At 38.5% G+C, this 27,309-nt stretch overlaps 1 protein-coding gene across 5 annotated transcripts in view; it reads left to right on the top strand.

The window, feature by feature from the left end:
* The first annotated feature begins 425 nt into the window (after positions 1-425).
* ALS2 (alsin Rho guanine nucleotide exchange factor ALS2) overlaps positions 426-27,309 on the top strand; it is an 84,585-nt gene continuing 57,701 nt past the window's right edge. For 2 of the 5 annotated variants that reach the window (XM_066278922.1, XM_066278923.1), the window contains exons 1-6: positions 426-891; positions 12,869-12,947; positions 14,358-14,512; positions 18,009-18,946; positions 23,800-24,157; positions 26,096-26,264. In XM_066278922.1, the coding sequence (XP_066135019.1) occupies positions 12,928-12,947; positions 14,358-14,512; positions 18,009-18,946; positions 23,800-24,157; positions 26,096-26,264 (1,640 nt within the window). In that variant the 5' untranslated portion in view covers positions 426-891; positions 12,869-12,927. Of the gene's footprint in view, positions 892-11,158; positions 11,322-12,868; positions 12,948-14,357; positions 14,513-18,008; positions 18,947-23,799; positions 24,158-26,095; positions 26,265-27,309 lie in introns of all 5 variants that reach the window. The other 3 variants (XM_066278921.1, XM_066278920.1, XM_066278919.1) reach the window with 3 other exon arrangements.

The raw sequence follows: 27,309 nt of genomic DNA, 5'->3' as shown, positions 1-27,309 counted from the left end.
CGTTAGGGGACAGTCCATAGAAGCACTTTGGAGCTATTTGGTCTTTTCGCTGCAAAGAGTAGCAAACTTGGCCTTCTGACTCTTATTGTTTGAGGTGCTAACAAAATGACTGCAGCTACCAAACCTCTCTCACCACCAACGGTTGCCAAGGAAGCAAAGAGGTGGGGTTAAGCCCCCAGCGACTGCATGTCAATGTTCAGTGTACCTCAGGACCCGTGGCTCCGCCCAAACCTAAAGGAGGGGCAGTACCTCCGAGGATTTTACCCGGAGTAAGCAACGCCTGTTGGGTAATTTTGGCCCTTACCGGACACCGTCGACATCTAACCCCACCTACTTCAGGAGCAATGCCGCCCGCCCAGACACTCGCGCGTCGCCTCGCCCCTCTGCTCGGGCTCGAGGCCCCGCCCCCCGTGAATCAACTGATCTCGCGGACTCTCCGGGCTGCAAGCTCGCGCCGGTTGTATACCGCGGAGCGGTGGGTGGAGCGTCAGGTGACCCGGAGTGCGTACTGGGTCAGCAGTAGGCTTCAGAGGGCTGACCGGCCGGGGCCGCCAGTGTCCGGGTGGCGGGGACTGGGAGGGAGCTAGAGGCGCAGGTCGAGGCCCTGGAGCGCGCTACGGGGACCCACGGGGACGGTTCCCGCGTTTTCCCAAGCCGGCATCCGACCGACGGCGCCCCTTCGCCCGGACCCCGGGTTTTACCACTGCTGCTTTTTCTCCCTCCGGAGCGGGGGCATCACTGCAGCGGTCTCAACGGAGTGAAATTCCTTCAAGCCCGGGGGTCTTCCCGGCTCCACCCACGCTGCCTGCCACCCATTCATTCAAGAGGATTTATTGAAAGCTCACTCCAGGTGCTGAGCAGAAAAACCTGCGTCCCTGGCCGCGAACCTTGGTGAGTGTACCAGACGGGTTTGCCCCAGGATGCGTGCAGGTCGCAGTGGAGAGTGGACCCAGGGTTTTGGTGGCTTGAAAAGGCGGTTGCGGAGAAAGAAAATGATTTTGATATTAAGAGTGAGTAGTTTAATCAAGTCCTTTGGTGTGTCAAGTGATCTACCCAAAGGGTGGTAAGCTCTTTTGAGATGAGAAGACAGGAAAATCATGGGTATCCTTGAGGAAATAGTTTTGACGCGGGTGTTCGCTCTTTTGGGCAAATAGGGCAACTTTGGAACAAACAAATAGATGTTTGGCAGAAGTGTGGTAGTACTACAGCGTAGTAGGTCTTTTATGATGAGGGAAGGGGAAAAGCATTCTGGCTGAGGAAGCATATTACAAGTACAGTATTCTCGTGCTGGTTTAGGATGGAAATAACTTTTGAACATAAATGCATCTCCTTAATCTATTGCCTTTTCGATTTGTTGGTGGCTGTGAATGTTCTTTAAAAGGCTTTACAGTTGTATGACGTATATTCTGAACAGGTATAAACATTCAGCAAACTTATTGGTCCAGTATTTTTTCATTTGATCATTAATATGAATGGTGAGTGGTCGCTTGACCTTTGAGTTTATGAATACTTAAAGAATTTAAAGCAGTGACAAATTTGCTTTTGCAGTAACTTGCAATCATTTAATTCTATTAATATAGCATAATGGTTATGGTCTGAGGATTTGGATCTGGACATACATCCACATATATTGAGAAAGCTACTTTTCTGCCTCGTTTTCTTTATCTCTAAATTGGTAATAAAAGTACCTTCCTCGGCCTGACCTGTGGTGGCACAGTAGATAAAGCGTCGACCTGGAAATGCTGAGGTCGCTGGTTTGAAACCCTGGGTTTGCCTGGTCAAGGCACATAAGGAAGTTGATGCTTCCAGCTCCTTCCCCCTTCTCGCTCTCTGTTTCTCTCTCTCCCTCTCTCTCTCCTCTCTAAAAATGAATAATAAAAAAAAAAGAATATTGTGCTAAAAAAAAAAGTACCTTCCTCATAATAACAACATTTTGTGTATCATATTTATTACAGTGCCTGGTACCTGGTAGATATTCAATGCATATTAGCTATTTTTATAATTTATTAATTTATTTCCCTATATCATGACCCAAACTGACATTTTTTTTTTAATGGCGAGAAAGAGAACTGAATAGTTTTAGGTAAGAACTATAATTCACTTTTTAAAATCAAGGGCTAGTTTCCAGATAATTTTATGACACATGGACTTATAGTTAGAGAAAATATGATTTCAGGGTGGTTTATACTGACTTTGGTATATCAGAAGAGCATTAAATTTGTGTGTGTGTGTGTGTGTGTGTGTGTGTGTGTGTGTGTGTATGACAGAGACAGAAAGGGACAGATAGAGATAGACAGGAAGGGAGAGAGATGAGAAGCATCAATTCTTTATTGCGTCTCCTTAGTTCATTGATTGCTTTCTCATATGTACCTTGACTGGGGGGCTATAGCAGAGTGAGTGACCCCTTACTCAAGCCAACGACCTCTTGCTCAAGCTGGTGAGCCCGTGCTCAAGCGAGCGACCTCAGGGTTTCAAACCTGGGTTCTCTGTGTCCCAGTCTGACGCTCTATCCACTGTAATTTTTTAAAATTGTATTCATTTTATTTTATTTTTTAGAGAAACATGTATTTCACTTATCTATACATTCATTGGATGATTCCTGTATGTGCCCTGCCCTGGGATGGAACCCAGGGCCTTGTCATGTGGGGACAATGCTCTAGCCAACTGAGCTACCCAGCCAGGGCCTCCATAAGGGCATTTTGATGTGGAAAAGATGCTGATGGAATCTATACCTAGTTTAAATTTAATACTGTACTTAATTTGCAAGTTTTAACTACTAGTGACAGATTCAAGGTTCATAATTATAGCAAAAAAAAAGTTCAAAGCTGTTTCACAATATTAACATTTAAAAAGATAATTATGAAGAAAATAAACTACCAAGCAGGCTTTTTGGGGGGACAATTTGAGTGACATTATATAATTTAAAAAAATAGATTTAAGCAATGTCAACTGGATTTTTTTCTATCCAAATCTCAGCCTTTCACAATTTAGGTTGTTTTTTTGGAACACTTGGGACATTTTGCCTGTTAAAAAAGCAAGATGTATGTTAAGAACTTCCCTTACACTTGACTTTAGTTTCTTGTGTAGTTAGGTGGAAAGAGTACTATTAATCATCTATCTTTTCATGAAAAAACATGGGTTTAATACAGGGGTCCCCAAACTTTTTACACAGGGGGCCAGTTCACTGTCCCTCAGACCGTTGGAGGGCCAGACTATAAAAAAAACTATGAATAAATCCCTATGCACACTGCACATATCTTATTTTAAAGTAAAAAAACAAAACGGGAACAAATACAATATTTAAAATAAAGAACAAGTAAATTTAAATCAACAAACTGACCAATATTTCAATGGAAACTATGCTCCTCTCACTGACCACCAATGAAAGAGGTGCCTCTTCTGGAAGTGCGGTGGGGGCCGGATAAATGGCCTCAGGGGGCCGCAGTTTGGGAACCCCTGGTTTAATATAATATTGCTGGTCCATTCTAAAAGTATTTCCAAAGATAAGACTGACTTGTAAAAACCTTCTATAATTCTATGTTAGTATGAGACTATGTAAGTTATGAGTTGAAAAACAGGAAAGAATGTAAAACGTGGTGGTTTATGAGCTAGTGTAAAAGAAGTCCTGCTTTGATGTAGTGTTTGAACCCCTTTCTCAGACACTCAGAGGAATGCTGTGAGAATTTCAGTAACTTCTAAATCATTTAGCGGTTTTTATAATTTTGTGGAATTAAACCTACCACTTATTTCAACTGTATTAAGGATACAGATTTTTCTGGTAGAGTTTTTTTAAACATTTTTTTTTCTTTAACTCCTCTATTGATGACCAAACAATTCAGTCATCAGTAATGAGAGAGTAGTAGATTTTATAGGGTATCAGTCCTTAAGAAAATACATGGTAACCACAAATAAAATAGCAACAAACTATGACGTGGTGCTATTTAGTATTGCATTTATTTTCTTATCCCCATCTCCTGTTTCTCTTTTTATATTGTGATGGTGCTGTCTTTACATTATGTCTTGATGTTTACATGCATCATGCAATGGGTGGAATAGCTGTGAACAATTGGTCAAGTAGCTGGATGAATTGATCCATATGGGTAGACCAAAAATATTTAAATCAGCGAGGTAATAAGTACTTTTTTGGGTTCTTGTAGTTGTTTATTGTAGAGTTCTTTTTCGAAAAGGACAATTCTTTCAACTCCTGTGAGAAAAAGACTGGGGCAGTTTGGTAGTTGCAGTTGACTGCCAGTGAATAATGCTTAGAGAGATCAGCTCTAGTCTCCATAATTCCACAAATTGATCAACTCAGATTTCCCTTAATTATCGCATATTATTTAAATGTTTTTCTTCTGAGTCATTGTGCAGCTTTTCAGTTTACATGACTTCCACATTAGGAAGGTGGTGGTTAGGCCTAAGAATGGTTGAGCTTTTATTCTAGGGTCCTTTCCTTCCACCGCCTGAATTTTTGTTGAGCCAAATTCTTAACTGAACTTGGGGCAATTGCCCAAATAAACATGTAGCAAAGATGATTATAGCAATTCTTAAAATGGCAATAAAGTAGAACAGTTTAGCTGTACTTTAGTAGGGAAATTAGATAAACTATGGTTTATTTATGCAATGGAATACTATCCCCTGGTAAAAATGAATGAACTAGATCTGTACTCATCAACATGGGTATATCTCAAGTACATAATATCAAGTGAAAAAAGCAAGTTGCCAAAGGATATATACATTTATGTGCATTTATGTAGCATTTTATGTAACATTTTAAAGTAATATAGCATACATTGTTTATTTATAGACATATATCTAATGAAGGTACATAATAGTATAAGAACATACACAGAAAAAAGACACAATAACTTGAGGAATAATATTAACTCTAGAGAAGAAAGGTTTGGGTGGAGCTCCTGTAACTTTTTTTTTTTTTACAGATTTCTGTATGATTAAGATAATTTCTGAAACTAGCACTATATAATCAAGTTTCTCTCCCAATATGCTTTCTTTATTTTACTTGCTAGTCTCAAAGCAATCAACTCTGGAAAAAGAATTATTTTCTCCCCGCAATAGGAAAAGAATGTGCTTGTGCAGCGCCCCTGTGTAAAGCGTTTCCAGGGAGAAGACTGAGTAATTATTTACTCAGTTTTATTTTGTTATTCGATTTGTGCTCCTGAGGAAATACTTTTCTTAGAATATGAGAAATGATTTTTCTTAATAGGCTACAGGGCAATTTAAATTCTAGCGACTCTTGGGAAATATAGGGAATACTGATTATGAACTCTGGAAGTACTGAGGAACAGATTGACAGAGGGACTCAGGTACCAAGTTACCACAGAAACTATCTAGTTATTACACTTAAAGTTTGGGTTGGTTACATTTTATTACAATGTAGTATACCTGAGTTTATACTGTGACTGCAGGTGTCCTAGTCATTGCCCAGAAAAAATAATTATTTACAGGTACTAATTAGTAAGCATGATAACATTATGTTAAGTGGTTGAGTAGTGAATAGTAAAGTTAATAGCTGATCTCTAATCTGATTAAATTTGTAAATTAAATATTATTTTTATTTCTAATCCAGAATACTTGTTACTAACATTTTCAAAGTAAGTGAAACATTTCCAGAGGATTATTTTTTTGGTGTATATACTCCCTGTTCAGTTGTGTGCTCCCTTGATGATCTGAAGCATTAGATGTCACTGATTGGTAAAACAGGTCAGCATACTTTGAACTGTGTTTCTGTAATACTGCCTTTTAATAAACTAATATCAAAACATTAATGAAAAACAATTTGTGTCAGAAATGTACTGCAACATGTAATAACAGGCACAAATTATTGCAGCACCTATGAATTTGAAATTCAGTTGCTAGTATTATAATATTCATCAAAATGTTTCATGGGAATTACAGTAATCTGAAAAAATTTGCAGAGGGTACAAAAAGGAGGTAAGTGGGCATTGCTGGGTATTTATGTTTACCCCTCCCCTGTGTTTAACCTCCATCATGGGTAATATCCATTTTAGAGTGCATTTTTAGTAATTTTTCAAGGTGAAATTAGGCCATATAAAAGAGACTAGTATCCCTGATTGTGCTCAAAACTGTCTCCATGTACTATGGAAAAAGGGACTTTCTTGGGGTGTCTTAACATTTGTGAAGCAACATGAAATAAGTGTCTATTGTTAGGAAATACCATTAGCAAATTATGTATGAGAGTTTTTATTATGAGATGACACTTACCTTTTTGTGTCTGATATTGACTTTTTTTACAAGCACTAGAAATCTTTTATATCATTTGGAAGTCCATGGATTGGAACTTGGGATCAAGGGCTCTATTCAGTTTATACCTAGTGGTTGTTGCTATGGCTGCAAGAGTCTACTAATGAATAAGTCATAGTTTCTGACCTCTAGGAGTTTATAGTTTGAATCAATGACTTAGTATTATCTGATCAATAACAACAATGTGAAAAACAAATACTTTTAAGCCAGCCTACCGACTATTCAGTGCATTAATTTACTGTATTCCTGAACTATGGGGTCAGGATATACGGGGCTAGACGGCTCCTACAGTGCTGTCAGGCAGTGCTTCCACTGCATCAATTAAGGCTGAGAGGACTGGGACTTGAAGTGGCCTTGACCTTTGATGGTGGTTGGTTTGTCAAAGCTTAGATGCAAGATTAATGTTCGTTGACCTTCAGCAGTGTTGGTAAAGGCTTTCGTGGCAGGGTAGCCAGGAAGTAGCGGTTGTTGGTGTTTAGATTAATTGTAAATCAGGCGTTTGAGTCAAAAGTTGCCTTAATCTATGTGTAAACATGTTGCCTGAGCCTCTAAAGCAAACATTTATTAAGTATGTACGAGGTGTAGGATACCAGTGTCTTAAATTATTCACAGTATAAACTTTGGTTTACTACATTGTAATAAAGTGTAGTCAGACTTTCAAAATAGAGTATAAATGACTTTGAAATCTGTAGTAATTTTATATTGGATTCACTCTATGTCCAGATTCCTTTCAGAGCATTATGATACAATTTGTTTCCCTATTATTTTTTTATTGTCTTTTTATCTTAATGTCTTTCTTTCTAAACATAATTTCATTATTTTGTAGCTGCAATTACTGTTATTAGTTTACTACTTTAATCACTACACCTATCTTAAACTAGTAAGTGAGACAGGAGAATAAGACTAGAAGAGCCCAACTTTGCTAGTATAAGTTAGCTTTTTATATGTTGAGGGTACTCTCTGCATAACAGAGTCATTCTTCTAGTCAGAAAGGCAGAACATACTACATAAACTCCTTAAGAGCAGGAACTTGCTTATTTATATAGGCCTAGTCTGTACATATATTTATTGAGTACCTGTCATATATCAGGACTGTGTTAAAGCAGCTGGGATATAACGGAATAAGGTATTATTGGCTTCCATGGCAGTTTTAGATGAACAAATCTGTAACATAGTAAAACTTTTCTGGTAACAATAGTAAAACTTTTTGCATTGTAACATGCAAAAAATACATGTGGTTTTAGTTGTTGAAATTTGAGCATTTGAAAGTTAGTATACTATGACTTGCAAATTTGCCACTAATTATTAAGGCATAAGAACTTTATTCACAGAATAAAGTATGCTATAGATGAGTGCATAGACTCCTACATGATTTAATTTTCTGTTTTCATTTGGGATAATAGTCTACTAACACATTTATGTTCCCATTTAAAAATTATTTATATTCTGCCTTGTTCCTAATAAAAATTAATGCAGTTTACAAAAATGTACAAATATGACAAGGTAAAATAAAATAAAAACAGACTGAATGGAGCCAGGAGTGAGATTAGAACACGTAGCACACATTCTGGAAAGTCCTAGTTACTTACAGGTGCCATTATCTGGGACTGTTACCCTACCTCCACAAAATCTGTGATCGTGCCTGCCTCTTTACCTGCCATTTCCTTTCTTTTTAAAATGTAGACCCTTCCTCTTGTGAAAGATCAATCCCACCACACACGTTCCTGGTTCACTTTGTCTGGGACTTGGTTCTGCCCTTTATCTTTATCTCCCTTGCAGCTAGAACCAGTATGATTGTCCTGCAAACATGTTTGATTATCTCCCTCCAACACAAATAAACACGTACACGCTTGATCTTCACATTTCTCTCCAACTACTGCTCCGCTTCTCTATTTGCCATTTCAACATTTTTTAAAAGAATCAATTACATAAACTTTTAATTTCATGTCCCAACCTCCCATTTATAGTCATCCTACTCCGGTCTGGGTTTCAGCCCCCTCCCATACTGCTGAAACTGTGGCTATGCTCAGCATTGATATCTGTGTTGGCATGTCCAGTGGACACTTTCAGTTCTCATCCTGAGATCCCAGCTGCATTGACTAATTGACCACGCCTTCTTGCTGGAAGCACTGTCTGCTTCACTTCTTTTTTTCTTCTTTTCCAAGGGAGAGGAGGGAAGATAGACTCCCACATTCGCCCCAACCAGGATCCTCCTGACAACCCCCATCTGGGGCCGTTGCTCTGCCCATCTAGGGCCATGCTTGCAACCGAGCTATTTTTAGCACTTGAGGCAGAGGCTCCATTGAACCATCCTCAGTGCCCAGGGCTTATGTGCTTGAACCAATCAAACCATGCTGCTGGAGGGAAAGAGAGAGAAAGAAAGAGAGAGAAGGAGGAAGGGAAGAGGTGGAGAAGCAGATGGCTGCTTCTGTGTGCCCTGATGGGGATTTGAACCCAGGACATCCACATGCCGGGCCAACGCTCTACCACTGAGCCAAACAGCCAGGGTCTCTCTACTTCACTTCAGTGCCCACACCAGTTCATATTTCTTCTTTCAGGCCAGGTCTCACGCCAGTCATTTTTGTTTGTTCCTTATCTTATCCAGTCTAGGTGCAGGAGCTCGTCACAGCTTCATCTTTGCCTTTCCTTTCTCTTAGTACACACTCCAATGATCTTCTCCATTCTTAATTTCAAATATTATTCATATGCCTTCCCAACTTTATATCTGTAGCTGAAATCTTTCTTCTGAACTCTATATTCATATATTCATGTATACACTTGATATGTATGTACTCTTGGATTTCTCACATGCATCTTAAACTTAATATAAAAAATTTTATCTTACCAGAATCTTTTTTTAACAAAAATGTTTTATTTTTTTAAAGATTTATTTTTATTAAATTAATAGGGTGGCATTGGTTAATAGGATCATAGAGACAGACTCACGCATAGAAAGCAGGCAGACAGCTGTTGGGGGTGGGGGCTGGGTGAGGAGGATGGAGGGATTGAAATGAAAAAAAGGACCAAAAAAAAAAAAAGAAGGGAGCAAGACTCAGTATTTTGTACTGTGGATTTCTAGTTACTGTAATATAGATCTATTGATTGTTTGTAGTTTTTCTTTTTATCAATAATTCGGATATCTAGACAAGATTTTTTTTAGGTCATTCTCAGATCATAGTGTCAAAACCACATCTTTTGGATGTACAAGATAGCTTATTTTTCTGTTAAATGTCACAGGAGAGTATGTGTCCAGTGGGATCCAAAAATGAAATCAGTTCATTAAGAATGAACGTTTGCTTTTTGTGTTAAAGTGTTATCTGAGAGTTTAATTACTTTACATTTCGCTGTGCAGGAGACAATAATTTGAAGTATTGAGTGGTATACTTTTAAAATGAAGCTAGCTTTGTTCTGTGGCTCTTAGAACATAATATTGGGAGGGGATGCTAGTGTCTGTTTTGCTCATTTTGCAGAACTCACTGATATCTGGAAAGGCCATGCAAGGCAAAAGAGGACCCCACATTTTCTGACTCTTGTTCACAGCTTCTGTATCAGAGCAAGTACAGGGATCTTGTCCCCCAAAGGAATGTTGAGTAAGGACCTTGAAGCTCACCTGGGAGAAATATCCCTAGAGGAAGCTGCACAATTGGGCAATTTTATAACAATTAAACATGTGCAGCACTGCCTGACCAGGAGGTGGCGCAGTGGATAGAGCGTCGGACTGGGATGTGGAAGGACCCAGGTTCGAGACCCCGAGGTCGCCAGCTTGAGTGCAGACTCATCTGGTTTGAGCAAAGCTCACCAGCTTGGACCCAAGGTCGCTAGCTCAAGCAGGGGGTTACTCGGTCTGCTGAAGGCCCGCGGTCAAGGCACATATGAGAAAGCAATCAATGAACAACTAAGGTGTTGCAACACGCAATGAAAAACTAATGATTGATGCTTCTCATCTCTCTCCGTTCCTGTCTGTCTGTTCCTGTCTATCCCTCTCTCTGATTCACTCACTGTCTCTGTAAAAAATAAATAAATAAATAAATAAAAATTAAAAAAAAACAAAAAAAAACATGTGCAGCACTGAAAGAATTTAAAGCAGTTTAAATGCTATTTGAATGTTTGAGGCAAGTTTCATAGATTTCCTGGAGAGGGGAATCATAAAAAATATTAGAAAAACAAAATTTTCACTTATTTTTTCTGTATGGATGCATAATTAAGAAAGAATATTAGATAACCTGGAGATGTCTTCTCTGAACATATGTACCCTGATTTATCAAAGTCACCTCATTAAAATTAATAATAAGAAAAAGAAAGAAAATATTAGAGTAAATGGAGTTGGTAAATGCCACTTAAATTTAAGTATGTGAGGTGAAACTTTATGATATAATCTTCCCATATTATTTAGCTAATATTCTTTTTAAATTATGTTTCCATTACACTGTTTGACTTTCAGGCAGACATTTCTTGGAAGAAGTCAAACATTAAGCACCATTAAAACAAAATGTGGTAGATCTATAAAAACGGATACAGAAAGACATCTATGAGGTAGTATTGTATCATATATTAGCTAGCTTTCTGTTGCTACTGTAATGAATTGCTATACACTTAGTGGCTGATATAACACAAATGTATTACCTTACACTTTTTTAGTTTAAAAGTCTACAGGTCTTTCTGGGCTGAAATTGAGTGTCACGGGGCTGCATTCTTCTCTGGAGACTCTAGGAGATTATCTGTTTCCTTGCCTTTTAGCTTCTAGAGGCCACTCACATTCCTTGGTTTATCCCCCTCTTCCCACACAATCTTGAAAGCTAATAACAAAGCATCTCTCTGCCTCTGCTTCCATCATCACATCTCTTTCTCTCTCCTTCTGCCTCCTTCTTCCACTTTTAAGGACTCGTGTAATTACATCAAGTCCATCTGGATAACCAGGATAACTGTGTTAAGATGAGCTGAGCAGCAACCTTCATTTCTCTTTGCCAGACCTAACATATTCACAAGTTGCGGGCCTTAGGACATGGATACCTTTGGGACCATTATTGTGCCTATCATATATAGTAAGTAACAAAAGCAAATAGTTAAACAGTTTATAGAGTTTTAATTCCCTTTGAATTTGAAAAAATGAGAAATCATATCATGTAAGGTGAAATCTCCTTTATAAAAATTCTGTATTCAAAAATAGGACACTAAAAGAGAAGATTGACTGTTTTATTCACTTTACCAAAAGATTCTCAGCATTTTTGAATATTAGACAGTAGGAGAAAACTCAGTTACCTACAGTGAATCAGTTGTAAAGTGTGCTCCTGCTCCTGTACTTACACACCCTCCCTGAGGAGTTCTCCGGTTTCTGCTGGGTGTTGTTTAACTTTAATCAAGGGAACAGTTACTTCTTGATCTCTGATAGATCAGCACAAGGTAGATTTGGCTTCAGAGCTTTTCTGTACAGCATAAACTGTACATTTTAGTTAAAGTTAATTATTGTCACACATAAAACATAGTGTCATTCAGTGATTGTATTTATCAAATGAATAACATTTATCAAATCTATTCAGTTATAAATTTTGTTTACCTAGTACCCTTCATCCAACTTCGAGTGAATCAAAATCTTTCTAAAATAAGCATTAGATAGAGAGTAACTTCCTCCAGATACACAGATGGGACACCATAAGAACTCACAGGGTACCCGGAGTAAACAGATGGATCTTACATCACTCCTGCTGGTATGGGCTGTTTTCAGAGCACAGTGACCATGCCCCCGTGCCACATCCTTCTGCAGAAAAAATCATAAACTTGGCCCCAGTATTTTTATGATTCATAAATAAAACCTCATCTTTATTTTCAAGAGTTTTGGTGCCCTTAAAAATATGAATTTCTTAGCTGAAATACCTTGAGCATTACTGTCTGCCTGTTTATATTTCTATCTCTTTATTAAACATTGAGTTTCTGAACTGATGGGTCATGATATTTTGTATTATAATTTTCATATAACTTTTCTATTTAGTAGTTGATTTTAGAAGATTTTATTCTTCCCTTTGGATTATGGTTTTGAATTGAGATTGATTTTAGGAAAATGCTGCTAGTTCTAAGAAATGAAAAACTTTCTACTTTAATAATTAATTTTTATGTACATTACCAAAAAATGATAATTAAAACTACTTGAGTCTGATACATTACTGAAGAGATTTTAGGAATTCTTACTTAATTGATATTTAAATGTTCATGTGTTTAGAGGCATTTAAAAAGTAGCCTTAATGTTTATGAAATGAACTTAACACATTGAGTTTTCAGATCGAACTGCCTTCTTTATATTTAAAAAAAACACCCCAAAAAGTTTGTTTCCTGACAAAGTACAGCTTAATTATAGCTAGTCTTCCTTTGACATTACATTTGACAGTGAACAGGCATTATTATAAGCTCAGTGGGCAGGCTCAGTCTAGATAGACCTCTTTGGCAAGCAAGATATGAAATAGTTTAAATAGTTTCACTGTATGTTTATTGTCCAGTGAATGCACTTATTAGAGGGCTGCCTTTTTTTTTTTTTTTTAATCTGTAAGATAACAGCAAAAATATTCTTTCACTGTTCTTTGTGCTTTTTGCCACTTAGGCATTTAAATACTTTTGCAAAGAAGAAATGATCTGGTGATGGAGTGTTCTCACTGACCGATGGACTCAAAGAAGAGAAGGTAAAACCATTTCTTCTTTCTCCCCTATCCTTTTAGGAAAACAGCAAACAATTCCACATATATGTAGCTTCTTTTCACTTTAATTTTCTTAGTGGTAGTTATTAAGAATAGTGAGTGACATTTGTGTTGATTGGTAAAGAGAAAGATATTAAAATAAAGCTAATTACTGATAAGCTTTGTTGCTAGTTCCTTATGCTTTTAAAAGCCAAGATGTCTTCATGTTATCATCTTAAAGCCTTTGAAACCATTTTTTTTCTCACACATGATTTTAGGTTTTCCTAAATAGCCTTTTTAATTGTAATCATCTTTTATCTTTAGAAAACTAGTCATAGATGATATTTTAAAAGAAGGATTTTCCTTTCCATGAAACTATAGTATGCCTAATTACAATTTAGAGAAATAGTATTAAAGTAGAGGAATTCCTAAGTATTATGAAGTAAAACTGAAAAAGTTTCTGTGCCTAATTAAAATATTGACTTCAGTGTTCTAGAAAAAAGTATGGAAAAAAAATGTACCGTCAGTGGTAAAACATAGAACTTTGTATAATTGAAATCAAGAGTATCTTTTTTTTTAACTTTTTTAAATTTATTTTTTAGATTTTATTTATTCATTTTTAGAGAGAGAGAGAATAGAAAGAAAGAGGGGGGGGGGGAGAGAGGGAGGAGCAGAAAGCATCAACTCCCATATGTGGCTTGACCAGGCAAGCCCAGGGTTTTGAACCGGCGACCTTAGCGTTCCAGGTCGACGCTTTATCCACTGTGTCACCACAGGCCAGACCAAAGTCAAGAGTATCTTAATGTGCCCTCCCTTTTCTTTGAATGGAGAGTAGAATATGGTAATAGTTATGCAGCTTTGTGTTTTGTGTTCTTTGAACCAGAATCATCAGATGGATAGAATTCCTTGGCTAGAACATGAGAAGAATATGAAGGATTTTACTGGTACCTATTATAAATTTGGTTCTATAAAAATTTTTAATAGCAAGTATAGAGCTTCAACTCAGTCTAAAGTGAAATATGGATCCCTATCCCTTCTTTCTCATCAAATACATTTTTACCACACTTTTTAAAATTTAATTAAAAATTTAATTAAATTAAAATTTTTAAATAGCTCTCCAACTTGGGACCTGTTATAACTTTAATATCTAATCAAGGAGTCAATGTATTGAGAAGTAGAATCTTGAGATTTTATGCTACTAAATCATAAAACTTCAAAATGTTTGCTTCTGAGAGATAAATAATTTGTGAATTTAGATTGTCTTTAGATTTTCTCCAATCCTGTGTCATACCAAAGCATAAAGTAGGTACTAGTCAAATGATCTGACCCAGTCTCCTGTGCTGGTAAAAGATACAAATCTGATGAAAATATTAAGAACAAAAGATACAGCTTGAATTGCAGAAACATTTTTCTTAGCTCAACAGAGACAGAAGGATCCAAAGAAAGAGGCCTCGTCCATGTCTGGAAGGCGGGATCCTGTTCTGCAGCACCAGAGAGATTGCCGGGCTGGGGGGAAAGGACTGTTCTTCAAGCGGCCCTTGGAGTGAAACATGGAGTTCTCCTGACCGAAGGTATTGAAAAGAATGGCTTAACAAATACTAGCTGAAGCTCTTACAAATGCCTGAGTGTGTAAGAGCAGGTGAGAGAGTTACTGGATAGGTGTTTTTGTTTTGTTTTTTAGTGAGAGAGAAACACAGAGAGACAGAAAGAGATGGAGACAGGAAGGGAGATGAGAAGCATCAACTCATAGTTGAGACACTTTATTTGTTCATTGATTGCTTCTCATATATGCCTTGACTGGGGGGCTCCAGTCAAGCCATGACCCCTTGCTCAAGCCGGTGACCTTAGGCTTCAAGCCAGCAACCTTTGGGCTTAAGCCAGCAATCATGGCATCATGTCGATGATCCCACACCCAAGCCGATGACCCTGCACTCAAGCCAGTGACATTTGAGCTCAAGCCAGGAACCACAGGATCAGTTCGATGATCAAGTGTTTTAGCCGATGACCCCTTGCTCAAGTTGGTGAGCCTGCTATCAAGCCAGTGACCTCAGGGTTTTGACTGGGGACCACCGGTCAGGCTGGATAGGTGTTTTTAATGAACTGGAGCTTATATTCTATTTGTTTTCAAAATATGTTCTTTATCAGAAATCAGATTAGTTCTTATATTTAAGATATAGCATAACTAGAAGAAAAGGGAGAGTTATAGTTTTTCAATTATAAAATTGAAATGAGTACATGAAAAAACATTTTTGAAAGATGACCCATTCAGAGACTCTTTTGCTATTCTTGTTCATTAAGGGTATCAGGATAATAATACTAATACTAGTAATAGCTAATATCATTATTTATTTTACAGCGAAAGGAAGTTAGAGAAAGAGAAATATAAAAACTTCAGTCTATTCTATGTATGCCCTGACTGGAGATTGAATGTGTGACCTTTGCGTATCAGGACAACACTCTAATCAACCAAGCTACCTGGCCAGGGTGTAGCTCAGTTGGTTAGAGTGTTGTCCCAATTCACCAAGGTTGCAGTATTGATTCCTGATCAGGGCACATACAAGAATCAACCAATGAATGCACAAATAAGTGGAACAACAAATCAGTGTTTCTTGCTTGCTCTCTTTCTCTCTAAAAAAATCAATCAAAAAAGATACATATATTCTATATCTCCTATTATATATATATATATATATATATATATATATATATATATCTCCTATTACTGTTTGTACTTACACTTCACAGTTCTGGTTTTAAATCAAAGTTACAAAAAATTTTACCTTACAAGTGTGTGGTTTGAAATACAAGAAAGATCTCCAGTGCTGTCTTTTTTTTTTTTTTTTTGTATTTTTCTGAAGCTAGAAACCGGGAGAGACAGTCAGACAGACTCCCGCATTCGCCCGACCGGGATCCACCCGGCACGCCCACCAGGGGGGCGATGCTCTGCCCCTCTGGGGCGTCACTCTGTTGCGACCAGAGCCACTCTAGCGCCTGGGGGCAGAGGCCAAGGAGCCATCCCCAGCGCCCGGGCCATCTTTGCTCCAATGGAGCCTTGGCTGCGGGAGGGGAAGAGAGAGACAGAGAGGAAGGAGAGGGGGAGGGGTGGAGAAGCAAATGGGCGCTTCTCCTGTGTGCCCTGGGCAGGAATCGATCCGGGGACTTCTGCACGCCAGGCCGACGCTCTACCGCTGAGCCAACCAGCCAGGGCCTAGTGCTGTCTTTTTTAAATGAGAAAATGATACTGATTACTGCTAGAAAATTTAAAGCTTTTTTGTATCTATTTAATTTGATTATTAGCTCATAATTTCAATGAGGACATTTCATTGATTCACTGTTTTGAGGTCCTTTAGGTTAAACAAAGCAGGGGAGGTTGAAATAGCCATTCTTTACAATACTGCTTTCTCTCGTGGAATAATGTCAATTGAAAGAGTTGGTGAGCTATTGCAAGAGTATGTTGTTATATCACTTGGTGAGAAATATTTCAGAGATTTTAACCAGTAAGCTTATTTTCTCAGTACTTTTTATTCAGATTCAAAATTCCCTAACAAAAGCTTATATCTTTCCTCTAGCCACTGTTGTATTCTTTTTCACATAGATGTGGTGGTAAGTTATGTAAGCATAGAAATATCTCTGCCACATATCATAGGCCAAAGAGAAAGGATACCTTTTTTTCATCATCAACTGAATTGCTGCTTTGTGGGGGAGCAAAAATAATACTTGTTTTTTATACTAAGAAACTTATTAATACTGAATATAATGATTCAGATCTGCATAACAACCTTACCTTTGTTTCCTGTGCTTTTCCTGGTAACCTCCGTAACTGACTCCTGTCCACCCCAGCATCTTTTGACTTCAGTTCAAGATGGTATTGAAGGTGGTGGCTTTAGTTAGCCATTTTGGTGACTTACTGTATTTCCCCATGTATAAGACACTCCCATGTATGACGCACCTTAATTTGGGGGCCCGAAATTTGAAAAAAAAAATGTATTAAAGTTATTGAACTCAAGTTTTATTCATCATGAACTTCATACAACTCCTCATCCGCGGGAAGTGCAGGTAAAACATCTACAACCACTGTATAAGAGACAACCAATTTGTAGACCCCAAATTTCTCAAAAAAGAGTGTGTCTTATACATGGGGAAATACGGTACTAAGTTTTCCTGGGTCTTTCCAATGTATACAAGAGGTACACATGTTACTAAACTTTTATTTTTCTCCTGTTAACCTATCTTTTATTAAAGGAATGTCTCAGCCAAGAACCCAGAAGGCCAGAGGGAAGATTATTTTTTCTCCCCTACAGAACAGTAGATTATACTATGTAGCCCTAGTGTATAGTAGGCTTATACCACCTAAGTTTGTGTAAGTACACGCTATGATGTTCACACAATGACGAAATTGCCTAACAATACATTTCTCAGAATGTATTCCTGTTGTGAAGCAGCACCTGACTGTGTATTATAAAAAACATTTAGAAGTTACACATCACATGGTACACAACCTAAAGACAGCCATATCTTGTTAAAACTGGTGCTTTCTGAACAACCTGGATGTATAAAGCTAATTTCCTAATTTTGGCTGAAATGAATCTCTAATATTTTTATGCCATTGCATGAATTTTTTGCTGCTGTGACTTATTCAGTAGTAGCGAATGTTATAGATATTAATAAATGCGTCTTTTCCTAAACAAATTTTATCTTCTGCTTGTTTTATCTGGTCATAATCATTTTGTCTTTGCACAGTTAGACTCTGCTCCTGTAATAGCCTACGATGGTAGCCAGTAGCAGTGGATGGATGCTCGAGTTTGTAGGATAAGACCGAAGGAAAGGAGAAATACCCTTTATTTGAAAGCAGCTTCCTGCAATTTGTAGAAATTCTTACTATATTTCAGCATGTTAAAAAGATGAATAAATTTGAAATATTATATGCCTGAACCAAATCCCTACACTGTGCTTTCAAAGTAAAAATCTTATTTTGTTAAACCTAGAGTAGATTAAAAGTTTGCTGATAACATTTCTAGGTAATTCACTAACACCCTCACTTCCTTTTCTTGTTTTTTTAACTTTCAGGTGGTGCAGTCTACAGCTTTGGGACTCTTCCTTGGAGAAATGAACCAGCAGAGATTTGTCCAAGTAGCCCCATTCTAGAAAATGCCCTGGTGGGGCAATGTGTCGTTACTGTGGCAGCAGGCAGTTTCCACAATGGAGCAGTGACAGAAAGTGGCGTAGTCTACATGTGGGGAGAGAACTCTGCCGGCCAGTGTGCGGTAGCTAGCCAGCAGTATGTTCCAGAACCTAGTCCTGTCAGCATCTCTGATTCTGACACCAGTCCCTTGTTAGCGGTCAGGATTTTGCAGTTGGCATGTGGTGAGGAGCACACTCTGGCGTTGTCAATAAGCAGAGAGATTTGGGCATGGGGTACCGGTTGTCAGTTGGGGCTCATTACCACTACCTTCCCAGTGACAAAGCCACAAAAGGTGGAACATCTTGCTGGCCGTATAGTGTTGCAAGTTGCTTGTGGTGCGTTCCACAGCTTAGCACTTGTACAGTGCCTTCCTTCCCAGGATCTGAAGCCAGTCCCAGAAAGATGCAACCAGTGCAGCCAGCTGTTAATTACTATGACTGACAAAGAAGACCATGTGATTATATCAGACAGTCATTGTTGCCCATTAGGTGTGACTTTGTCAGAATCCCAGGCGGAAAACCAGGCTGGCACTGCCATCAGCCCCCCCACTGAAACCCCTCACAGCCAGGGAGAAGTATTTGAGAACACTCTTGTAGAAAATCATCCACCTGCAGCTGCCCAACTGAATGTTGGGAATGTTCAGACCACAAGTGGCGATGCCATTTCCTCCCAACTAGACATCGTGGGAACAACAGATATGTCTTCTGCTAGAAATATACCATCGTACCCTGACACTCAGGCAGTAAATGAATACATGCAGAAACTGTCAGATGACTCAAAGAGAGAGAACTCAGAGAACGGTGAGGAGCCAGTGCCATCCCAGGTACCTGCTAAATTTTATACCATAAAGCTGTTTCTGGAGTTGAACCGTCTTAATTGTTTTTGTTTTTGTTTTTAGAAACTTGAAAATGCTTAAGGCTTGGTAGCACTTTTTATTTTTTGAATTTGACTGTGAATGTTTCATTATGTAAGCCTAGGTAAGGAAATATCTGGATTAATTCAAAATTACTCTTTATGTTCAAAATCTGGCCCTTTACGATGTTGAAAGATGTCATGCTAGGCTTCTTTTACAAGTAGCAAAATCTCTTTTCTTTTTTTCTTGGTACATTTCCCCCCACGGCTAAGGTACTGCATTTTGGTGGGCCAAATAGTTTAACAAAGATCCTGTTACAGAACTGAAAGAGTTAGACCACCCGGCACTAGCATAGCCAAACAGTAAACACTGAGAACTGCAGTGGAGAAATACTGGCTATTTTATCATGAATGGCACCATTCAGGAGAACAGGAAGCTGGTGCTCAAAAGCCCAAACTCCCTGATGGTGTGTAGGTTACAGATTATATAGGGCGGAATCACAAGACACTGTGGGTTGGGGAGTTCGGGGGAGTTCTGGGAGCTGATTGGTCAGAGGTGTGGTAAATGTAATAAATCATTTCTTTAGATCTTGAGGACAGTTTTGAGGACTCTTCTTGTGTTTTCTGTCTAGTTTCATGGGAAAGTATTCAGGGGCCATTCCACATTAGGGCTCACGAGGAATCATAACTTAGGTCAACATGTTATCTTTAGCCTGCCAGAAGCCAGACCTTGTGATCATTAGTCAGGTCTTCTGCTGCCTCAGGGGTTGCTGATAATCCAGGGAAAGGTTTGGGGGTTAGGGGGTCAGAGGGAGAGAAATGATTACTAAAGCTAGGATTTAAAGCTATAGTTAATCAAAGTCATAAGACCCCTGACTTGTATTTGTACACTCTTCAGATTCTGAAGAGAAAAATCCTTTCCTTGATCAGACAAGGTTGCTATGCAGTGGATCCTTCAGTTGTAAGCAGACTTAAAAAATCTTTACTGGTGTTACATATTGTTTGACTTTTTTTCAGTTGTACCTTGGTCCTTACGAGGCTTTATTTGGAGCGGTGAAGTTGGTTAATATTTTCTCCATCTTATTTAAACTACTCTCATTTTAAAAACTTGTAATAAATGGAGAAAAGTTATTTACCAGTAGCATACAATAAAGTTTGTAATCCTGCTTAAAATGAATTTCTAAAGGATAATCTACTTTTTACTCTTTTGTAAGCCTTTTGATTTTGCTTTATCAAAACTCTTAGATAAGAGAACAAAACAAAAAACATCTAATCATAAAAGAGGTGTTTTTTTTTTCAGGTTTGTGAAATGGCATAGCTTTTGATTCTTCACTCCTGTTGTTTACTCCCTCAGAATGAGAACATGGCTTAGAGGTTGTTTTTTTGTTTTGTTTTGTTTTGTTTTTATTATTCATTATAGAGAGGGGAGAGAGAGAGAGAGAGAGAGAGAGAGAGAGAGAGAGAGAGAGAAAGAAAGAGAGAAAGGGGGATGAGCAGGAAGCATCAACTCCCATATGTGCCTTGACCAGGCAAGCCCAGGGTTTTGAACTGGCAACCTCAGCATTTCCAGGTTGATGCTTTATCCACTGCGCCACCATAGGTCAGGCCCTTAGAGGTGTTTTTTGGTTGTTTTTTTTTGTTGTTGTTGTTTTGTATTTTTCTGAAGTTAGAAATGGGGAGGCAGTCAGACAGATTCCCGCATGCGCCTGACCGGGATCTACCCGGCATGCCAACCAGGGGGCGATGCTCTGCCCATCTGGGGCGTCGCTCTGCCACAATCAGAGCCATTCTAGTGCCTGAGGCAGAGGCCACAGAGCCATCCTCAGCGCCCGGGCAAACTGCTCCAGTGGAGCCTTGGCTGTGGGAGGGGAAGAGAGAGACAGAGAGGAAGGAGAGGGGGAGGGGTGGAGATGCAGATGGGCGTTTCTCCTGTGTGCCCTGGCTGAGAATCGAACCCGGGACTCCTGCACACCAGGCCAACACTCTACCACTGAGCCAACCGGCCAGGGCCCTTAGAGGTGTTTCGAAAAACAGTTTTTATTGCAGTCTACTCACTGAATCTTATGGATATTGGATTTTTTAAAAATTAAGAATAAGCTGTTTGGAGGAAGATATTATAAATATCCAAACAAAACAAAAGTAATAAGTTAGCAGGAATGCATGTAGAAAATTTCTACACTTGTACATGCTTATGTAAAAGTTTGACTTTTAAGAAGCCATTTCTCTAATTTATTAAATTGAAGTTAAAACTATTGTATATAGTTTATTTGATTATTAGATTAGCATCATTGAAATTGCATTTTTCTTTGGATTTGTTTTGTTAAACATGTAGTTTTTGTTACCTATGCTAGTTTTGTCAATGTGTGTTTAGACTAAAATTATTCAGTATTTGCAAATAGTGTCTCAGTCATACAGCTAATTCATTAAGAGTTTTTGTGTTTAGGACAAGTTTTTTCTCTTCTGGCCAAATATAATTGAAAGTATCTTTTTTTTGTGAAATAAACCAAAATATTTATCAAGCCTATTTCTCACTATTGAATTTTATTCTTGGTAGACTGGAACACCTAAAATTTTGTCTTTCATCAAAATTGCTGGGTTTTTTTGTTTTGTTTATTTTATGTATTGTTAAATATAATTAAATAGAGGAGACAGAACAATAGTTTGAAGTTTATGTAAGGTAGAGTTTTGTGATTTTTTTTTAGCTAATGTTAAGAACCCCCTAAAATAGTCACCCCTACATAGCATTGTTGCTTCTATTAGCAGCCTTAAGAAACAAGGGCTAGAAATAGTGATGCTAATTCTTCTGAACAAGTTATCATGGGGACTGTATCACCAAGGAAGTTATAGCCTTTATATATTTCCTATGTTTTATATTGTATATTTATTTTGTTGAGTGCAGGGTGGGACAAAAGTAGGTTTACAATTGTTTGTATGGAAAATAACAATAATAAATAATAATATAAGAATAAACTTTTATGTACTCACAGCTGTAAACCTACTTTTTGCCGCACTCTGTATTTTAATTAATCACTTACTTGCACAGAAATAGCTGCCCTGAATTTAGTATTTAATTCAACAAATATATTGAGTATCTACTACATGTCAACAGGAATTATTTCCTTTAAGAAAATCAAAAGCCAATTGATGTTTAAAAACTTATATTTTGGTTTGGTTTTTAGTTCAGGATAAATTAAAGAATGAATGTATAGTCTGACCGGGCGGTGGCGCAGTGGATAGAGCGTCAGACTGGGATGCAGAAGACCCAGGTTTGAGACCCCAAGGTCGCCAGCTTGAGTGAGGGCTCATCTGGTTTGAGCAAAAGCTCACCAGCTTGAGCTCAAGTTCACTGGCTCGAGCAAGAGGTTACTCAGTCTGCTGAAGGCCTGCGGTCAAGGCACGTATGAGAAAGCAATCAATGAACAATTAAGGTGTTGCAATGTGCAACGAAAAACTAATGATTGATGCTTCTCATCTCTATCTCTCCATTCCTGTCTACTATCTCTCTCTCTCTGATTCTCTCTGTCCCTGTTAAAAAAAAAAAAAAAAAAAAAAAAGAATGAATGTATAACCTTTGACCTTAGGGTAGCATAGGAATCAAATTGTTTATTGTAACCTATACTGGTAAGTCAGAAGCTTTTGTGTGTGGCTAGTGGGAATACTAAAAGACTTTCCTTTTCAGTAAATAATGGTGCTTGATAGCTCACAATAAATTCCAACTGATTTTTCACTAAGATATTAGAAAACTTTAGTTTGACTTTCTAATACAGCAATGCATAACACAAAGAATATTGGTTCCAAATGTTTAATTATTAACCTATCACATTTATTCTCCATGATAGCAAGAGCAAAGGTAATTGTTGTGTTTACCTAGCCCCTGGGTCAAGGAAAATAACTCACTGATGAGATAGTAGAAGGACTAAAACTTAAGAGTGTAATTTTGGGGCTACCTCTATATGTTGTAACTAAATTTCCATTTATGAAACATTTTAGGGAAAGCTTTTTTGAAAAACAATATTTTTCTGATATTTCTTAGTAGTATTCTGTGTAAATTTTCCTGAAAGTGATTGATAAAACTTTCATCTTGGTCCTGGCCTGTTGGCTCAGTGGCATGTGGATGTTCCAGATTCGATTTCCAGCCAGGGCACATAGGAGAAGCGCCCATCTGCTTCTCCACCCCTCCCCCTCTCCTTCCTCTCTGTCTCTCTCTTTCCCTCCTGCAGCCAAGGCTCCATTGGAGCAAAGTTGGCCCAGGCGCTGTGGATGGCTCTGTGGCCTCTGCCTCAGGAGCTAGAATGGCTCCAGTTGCAATGGAGCAACACCCCAGATAGGCAGAGCATTGTCCCCTAATAGGCTTGCCCAGTGGATCCCAGTCAGGTGCATGCAGGAACCTATCTCTTTGCCTCCCTGCTTCTCACTTAAGAAAATATTTTTAAAAAACAACTTTCATCTTTTCATCCTTCTATCCAGGGTTGTCACTGTGTACTTTATATTAAAGATTGTTTTTCACACCTTTCTTCTCCTTTTTCCTTTAACTGTACTTATTTTATGGAAGCATCTGGGGCTTATTTTTAAATACCAGGGAAAAGTAGAACACTCAAAAGGAAGTACTTTTGATGAGGAACTGTATTTTGTGTGCTCATTTCCATATAATGTTCTTAAATCCATGATTTGGAGGGCAGGCGGACCTTTAAGTTGGAGAGAAAGAGACCTCTGTTTTAGTTTCTTATATTAGCAAATAGTGATGGATGTTAAACGTTTTGTTATTTATTGCTATTGTATAAGGGATTGTATTTTTATATACTTTTTTATGTGTATGTATTTTAGCCTCTTGTAGAAGAAACAATTCCTAATCTTCACAGCCCACCAACCACAAGCAACTCAGTTCTAAACAGCCTAGTGGTCTCTTGTGCATCTGCTGTTGGTGTGAGAGTGGCTGCTACCTATGAAGCTGGGGCCTTGTCTCTTAAGAAAGTTATGAACTTTTATAGTATAGCTCCTTGTGAACCTGGAGCTCAGGCAGGTAGTAGTTCAGTGGGCCCAGAAGGTCTGAAGGATAGCAGAGAAGAACAAGTGAAACAGGAATCAATGCAAGGAAAGAAAAGTTCAAGTCTTGTGGATATCAGAGAAGAAGAATCAGAGGGAGGCAGCCGGAGACTCTCCCTCCCTGGATTGTTGTCACAAGGTAAGGAAACAGTCAGGTTTTGTGACTGGACTTTTGCTGAATCCAAGATGCTCTTGATATCACATTATAATAAATGAGCTTTTGTAATTGCTAAGTTAACAGAAGTATCAAAATTTAATTTTGGTCATCAGATTGTTTTAAAAAAAAGTTACATGTCTGCTCTAGAAATAACTTCAGAACTTAACTTTCATGATGTTTACTTCTGCTTATGAACTTCATTTTTAGTCTTATTTGGTTGTTCTAGAATGTAGCGATGGCCTCCTTATTTCCTAGTTGGGGCCTGTACTCCGGATAGAGGAAGTTGCAGATGTGACCATTGGATACATGAGGAGTTACTATGCTTGACTTGAAAGTAGAGACCATTTTAAGCTTCAGTAAGAGAAAACTTCATTTTCTGAAGCCATTAGCAGTAAATTCTTAGAATATTAAGAATATTACACAGTTCCTTCTGCATTTCTCAATAAGTTTGGGAATCTTGGTCATCTAGACTTTTGCTTCTCAAAATGTGTCCTACAAACCTGCAATTTCAGCTGCATCTGGGAATTTGTTAGAAATACAGGATATCAGGCTCCACTCCAAGCTGAATGCACCAGACTATGCATTATAACAAGATACTCAGGTTACTAGTGTGTGCTTTAAAGTTTGAGAAATATTGGATTAGATCAGGAGTTGGCAAACATTTCCTGTAAAGAGCTAAAGAGAAATATTTTACAATGTGTGGGCCATGTAGTCTCTGTTACAACTACTTAACTTTGCTGTTGTTGCTTAAAAGCAGCCAAAGATAATAGATAAATGAATGATCAAAGCTACATTCCAATAAAACTTTATTTACAAAACAATCAGTAGGCTGTATTTGACCCACTGGCTGTAGTTTACCAAGCCCTGGTTTGTACCCATTTTGTGCAAAGCTCTAAAGATAGGAATCCTAGACTGTAATAAAATGTACCTTTTCTACTCTGACCCTGTTCCCTACACTTGTTCTACTTACTCATTACACTTTCTTGTGCGACTGAGCAATCCTTGTTGCCACTAGATTTTCATCTATGCAAGTAAAACCCTTAGTCTTGATTAATTTGAGTGTGTGTGTATAAAGAAAGCCCAGAATTTTCTTAAGCCTGAAGGAGAATTCTCTGTCAAAATTTACTTTTTTTTTAGCAAGAGAGAGGGAGAAGGAGGGACAGACAGTAAGGGAGAGAGATGAGAAGCATCAACTCATAATTGCGGCACTTTAGTTGTTCATTGATTACTTCTCATATGTGCCTTGACTGGGGGGCTCCAGCTGAGCCACTGACCCCTTGCTCAAGCCAGCGACCTTAGGCCTCATGCCAGTGACCTTTGGGCTCAAGCCAGTGACCATGGGGTCATGTCTATGATCCTATGCTCAGGCTGGCAACCCCACGCTCAAGGAGGTGAGTCCATGCTTAAGCTGGTAGTGACCTTGGGGTTTCAAACCTGGGTCCGTAGAGTTCCAGGCCAACTCTCTCTCCACTGCTCTATCACCTGGACAGGACAAAATTTTCTTATTCCTAAATATCCTCTAACATTTTATATTTGAGATCTCTTTGAACCACAAGTATGGAATACTGATTTTTGTTATACAGAAATGTTATACAGAAAAGGGTTCTATGGCCAAGTGTTTGGGAGAAGTTGTGGGGTTAGACACATTTAAATAGAGTTTTTAAGTGCAGGACTTGTCAGCCGCTGTAGCATACTGATGTATGTGTGTTTCTCTTCAGGGCAGGTAGTGGGAGGATAGAATGTAGTAGGCAGCATTTGCCAAACTCATTTGACTACTAAATCTCCATTTTTGCAGAGAGCCTATGGAATATGCTTCAGAAAACCATGTTAGTAAATGTCTTTGAAAATGAACAGTTTATCAAAAACGATCCCCCCACCCACCCCCGTCCACTCCCTCACCCATGTCTGATTTGTATTCAGTTTCCCCCAGGTTGTTAAGAAAAGCTGCGCGGGTGAAAACGCGTACAGTGGTTCTGACCCCTACGTACAGTGGAGAAGCAGATGCACTCCTGCCTTCTCTGAGAACAGAGGTGTGGACCTGGGGCAAAGGGAAGGAAGGACAGCTGGGCCATGGTGACGTTCTGCCCAGGTGAGTGCTGCCAGGGTTTACTGTTGGGAAATGACTTGCGGTAACCTTTCCCGTGAAGGTTTCTAAATCTTTGTTTCCTCAAGAGGAAATCTGGCCTCTTCTAATTCAAAATTGTTATATACCACCAACTCTGATTTAAAAAACAACTCTCATCTTAGTCTTGAATTTGTTCCTAACAAATGAGTATCCATGGTGTACCTTTCCATCTCATCTTTGATGACTATTATACTCATGTTGGGACACAGAAAGGCGTATTTGGGATAAGATTGTATTTCATTGGAACTCTTGAATGGTTCAAATTTTTAACTTATAAAATAGAACCAACATCTTTTTTCATTTTTTACAGAGACAGAGAGTCAGAGAGAGGGATAGATAGGGACAGACAGGAACGGAGAGAGATGAGAAGCATCAATCAGTTTTTTGTTGCGACACCTTAGTTGTTGTTCATTGATTGCTTTCTCATATGTGCCTTGACCGTGGGCCTTCAGCAGACTGAGTAACCCCTTGCTCAAACCTTGGGTCAAAGCTGGTAAGTTTTGCCCAAATCAGATGAGCCCACGCTCAAGCTGGCGACCTCAGTGTCTTGAACCTGGGTCCTTCACATCCCAGTCCAACACCCTATCCACTGCGCCACCGCCTGGTCAGGCCCAACATTTTTTTTTTTTTAACCTGAAAGATGTTTCACAGCTGCAACCAGAATAACTATACCTAATTTTTAAACTGTGTCTATCCACCTACCTTAAGGAAAACCTTGTTTTGTTTAAGAGGAACTCTTAAAGATACTAACAAGTTAGACATTATTGAAGGTGTGTAAATATAATAATTATTTAAAACAGCGGTTAATAATAATATCTATTCTTAGCAGAATATAAGCAACTGTGGCATTAAAAAAAAAAGACAATTCTCCTGTATGGTTCTATTTCATTATCCCAAATATTCTACTATATGACTCATTCAGTAGTTTGATGATTTTAACAGGTTCTGAATTATGGTGGCTAATTAGTGATTGATAGACAAAGATAAATTAAAACCATCCAAAATTACT

Source organism: Saccopteryx bilineata, chromosome 5, assembly GCF_036850765.1.
Source record: "Saccopteryx bilineata isolate mSacBil1 chromosome 5, mSacBil1_pri_phased_curated, whole genome shotgun sequence".
NCBI classification, from domain to species: domain Eukaryota; kingdom Metazoa; phylum Chordata; class Mammalia; order Chiroptera; family Emballonuridae; genus Saccopteryx; species Saccopteryx bilineata.
This window is presented reverse-complemented; position numbering and strand designations above follow the sequence as displayed.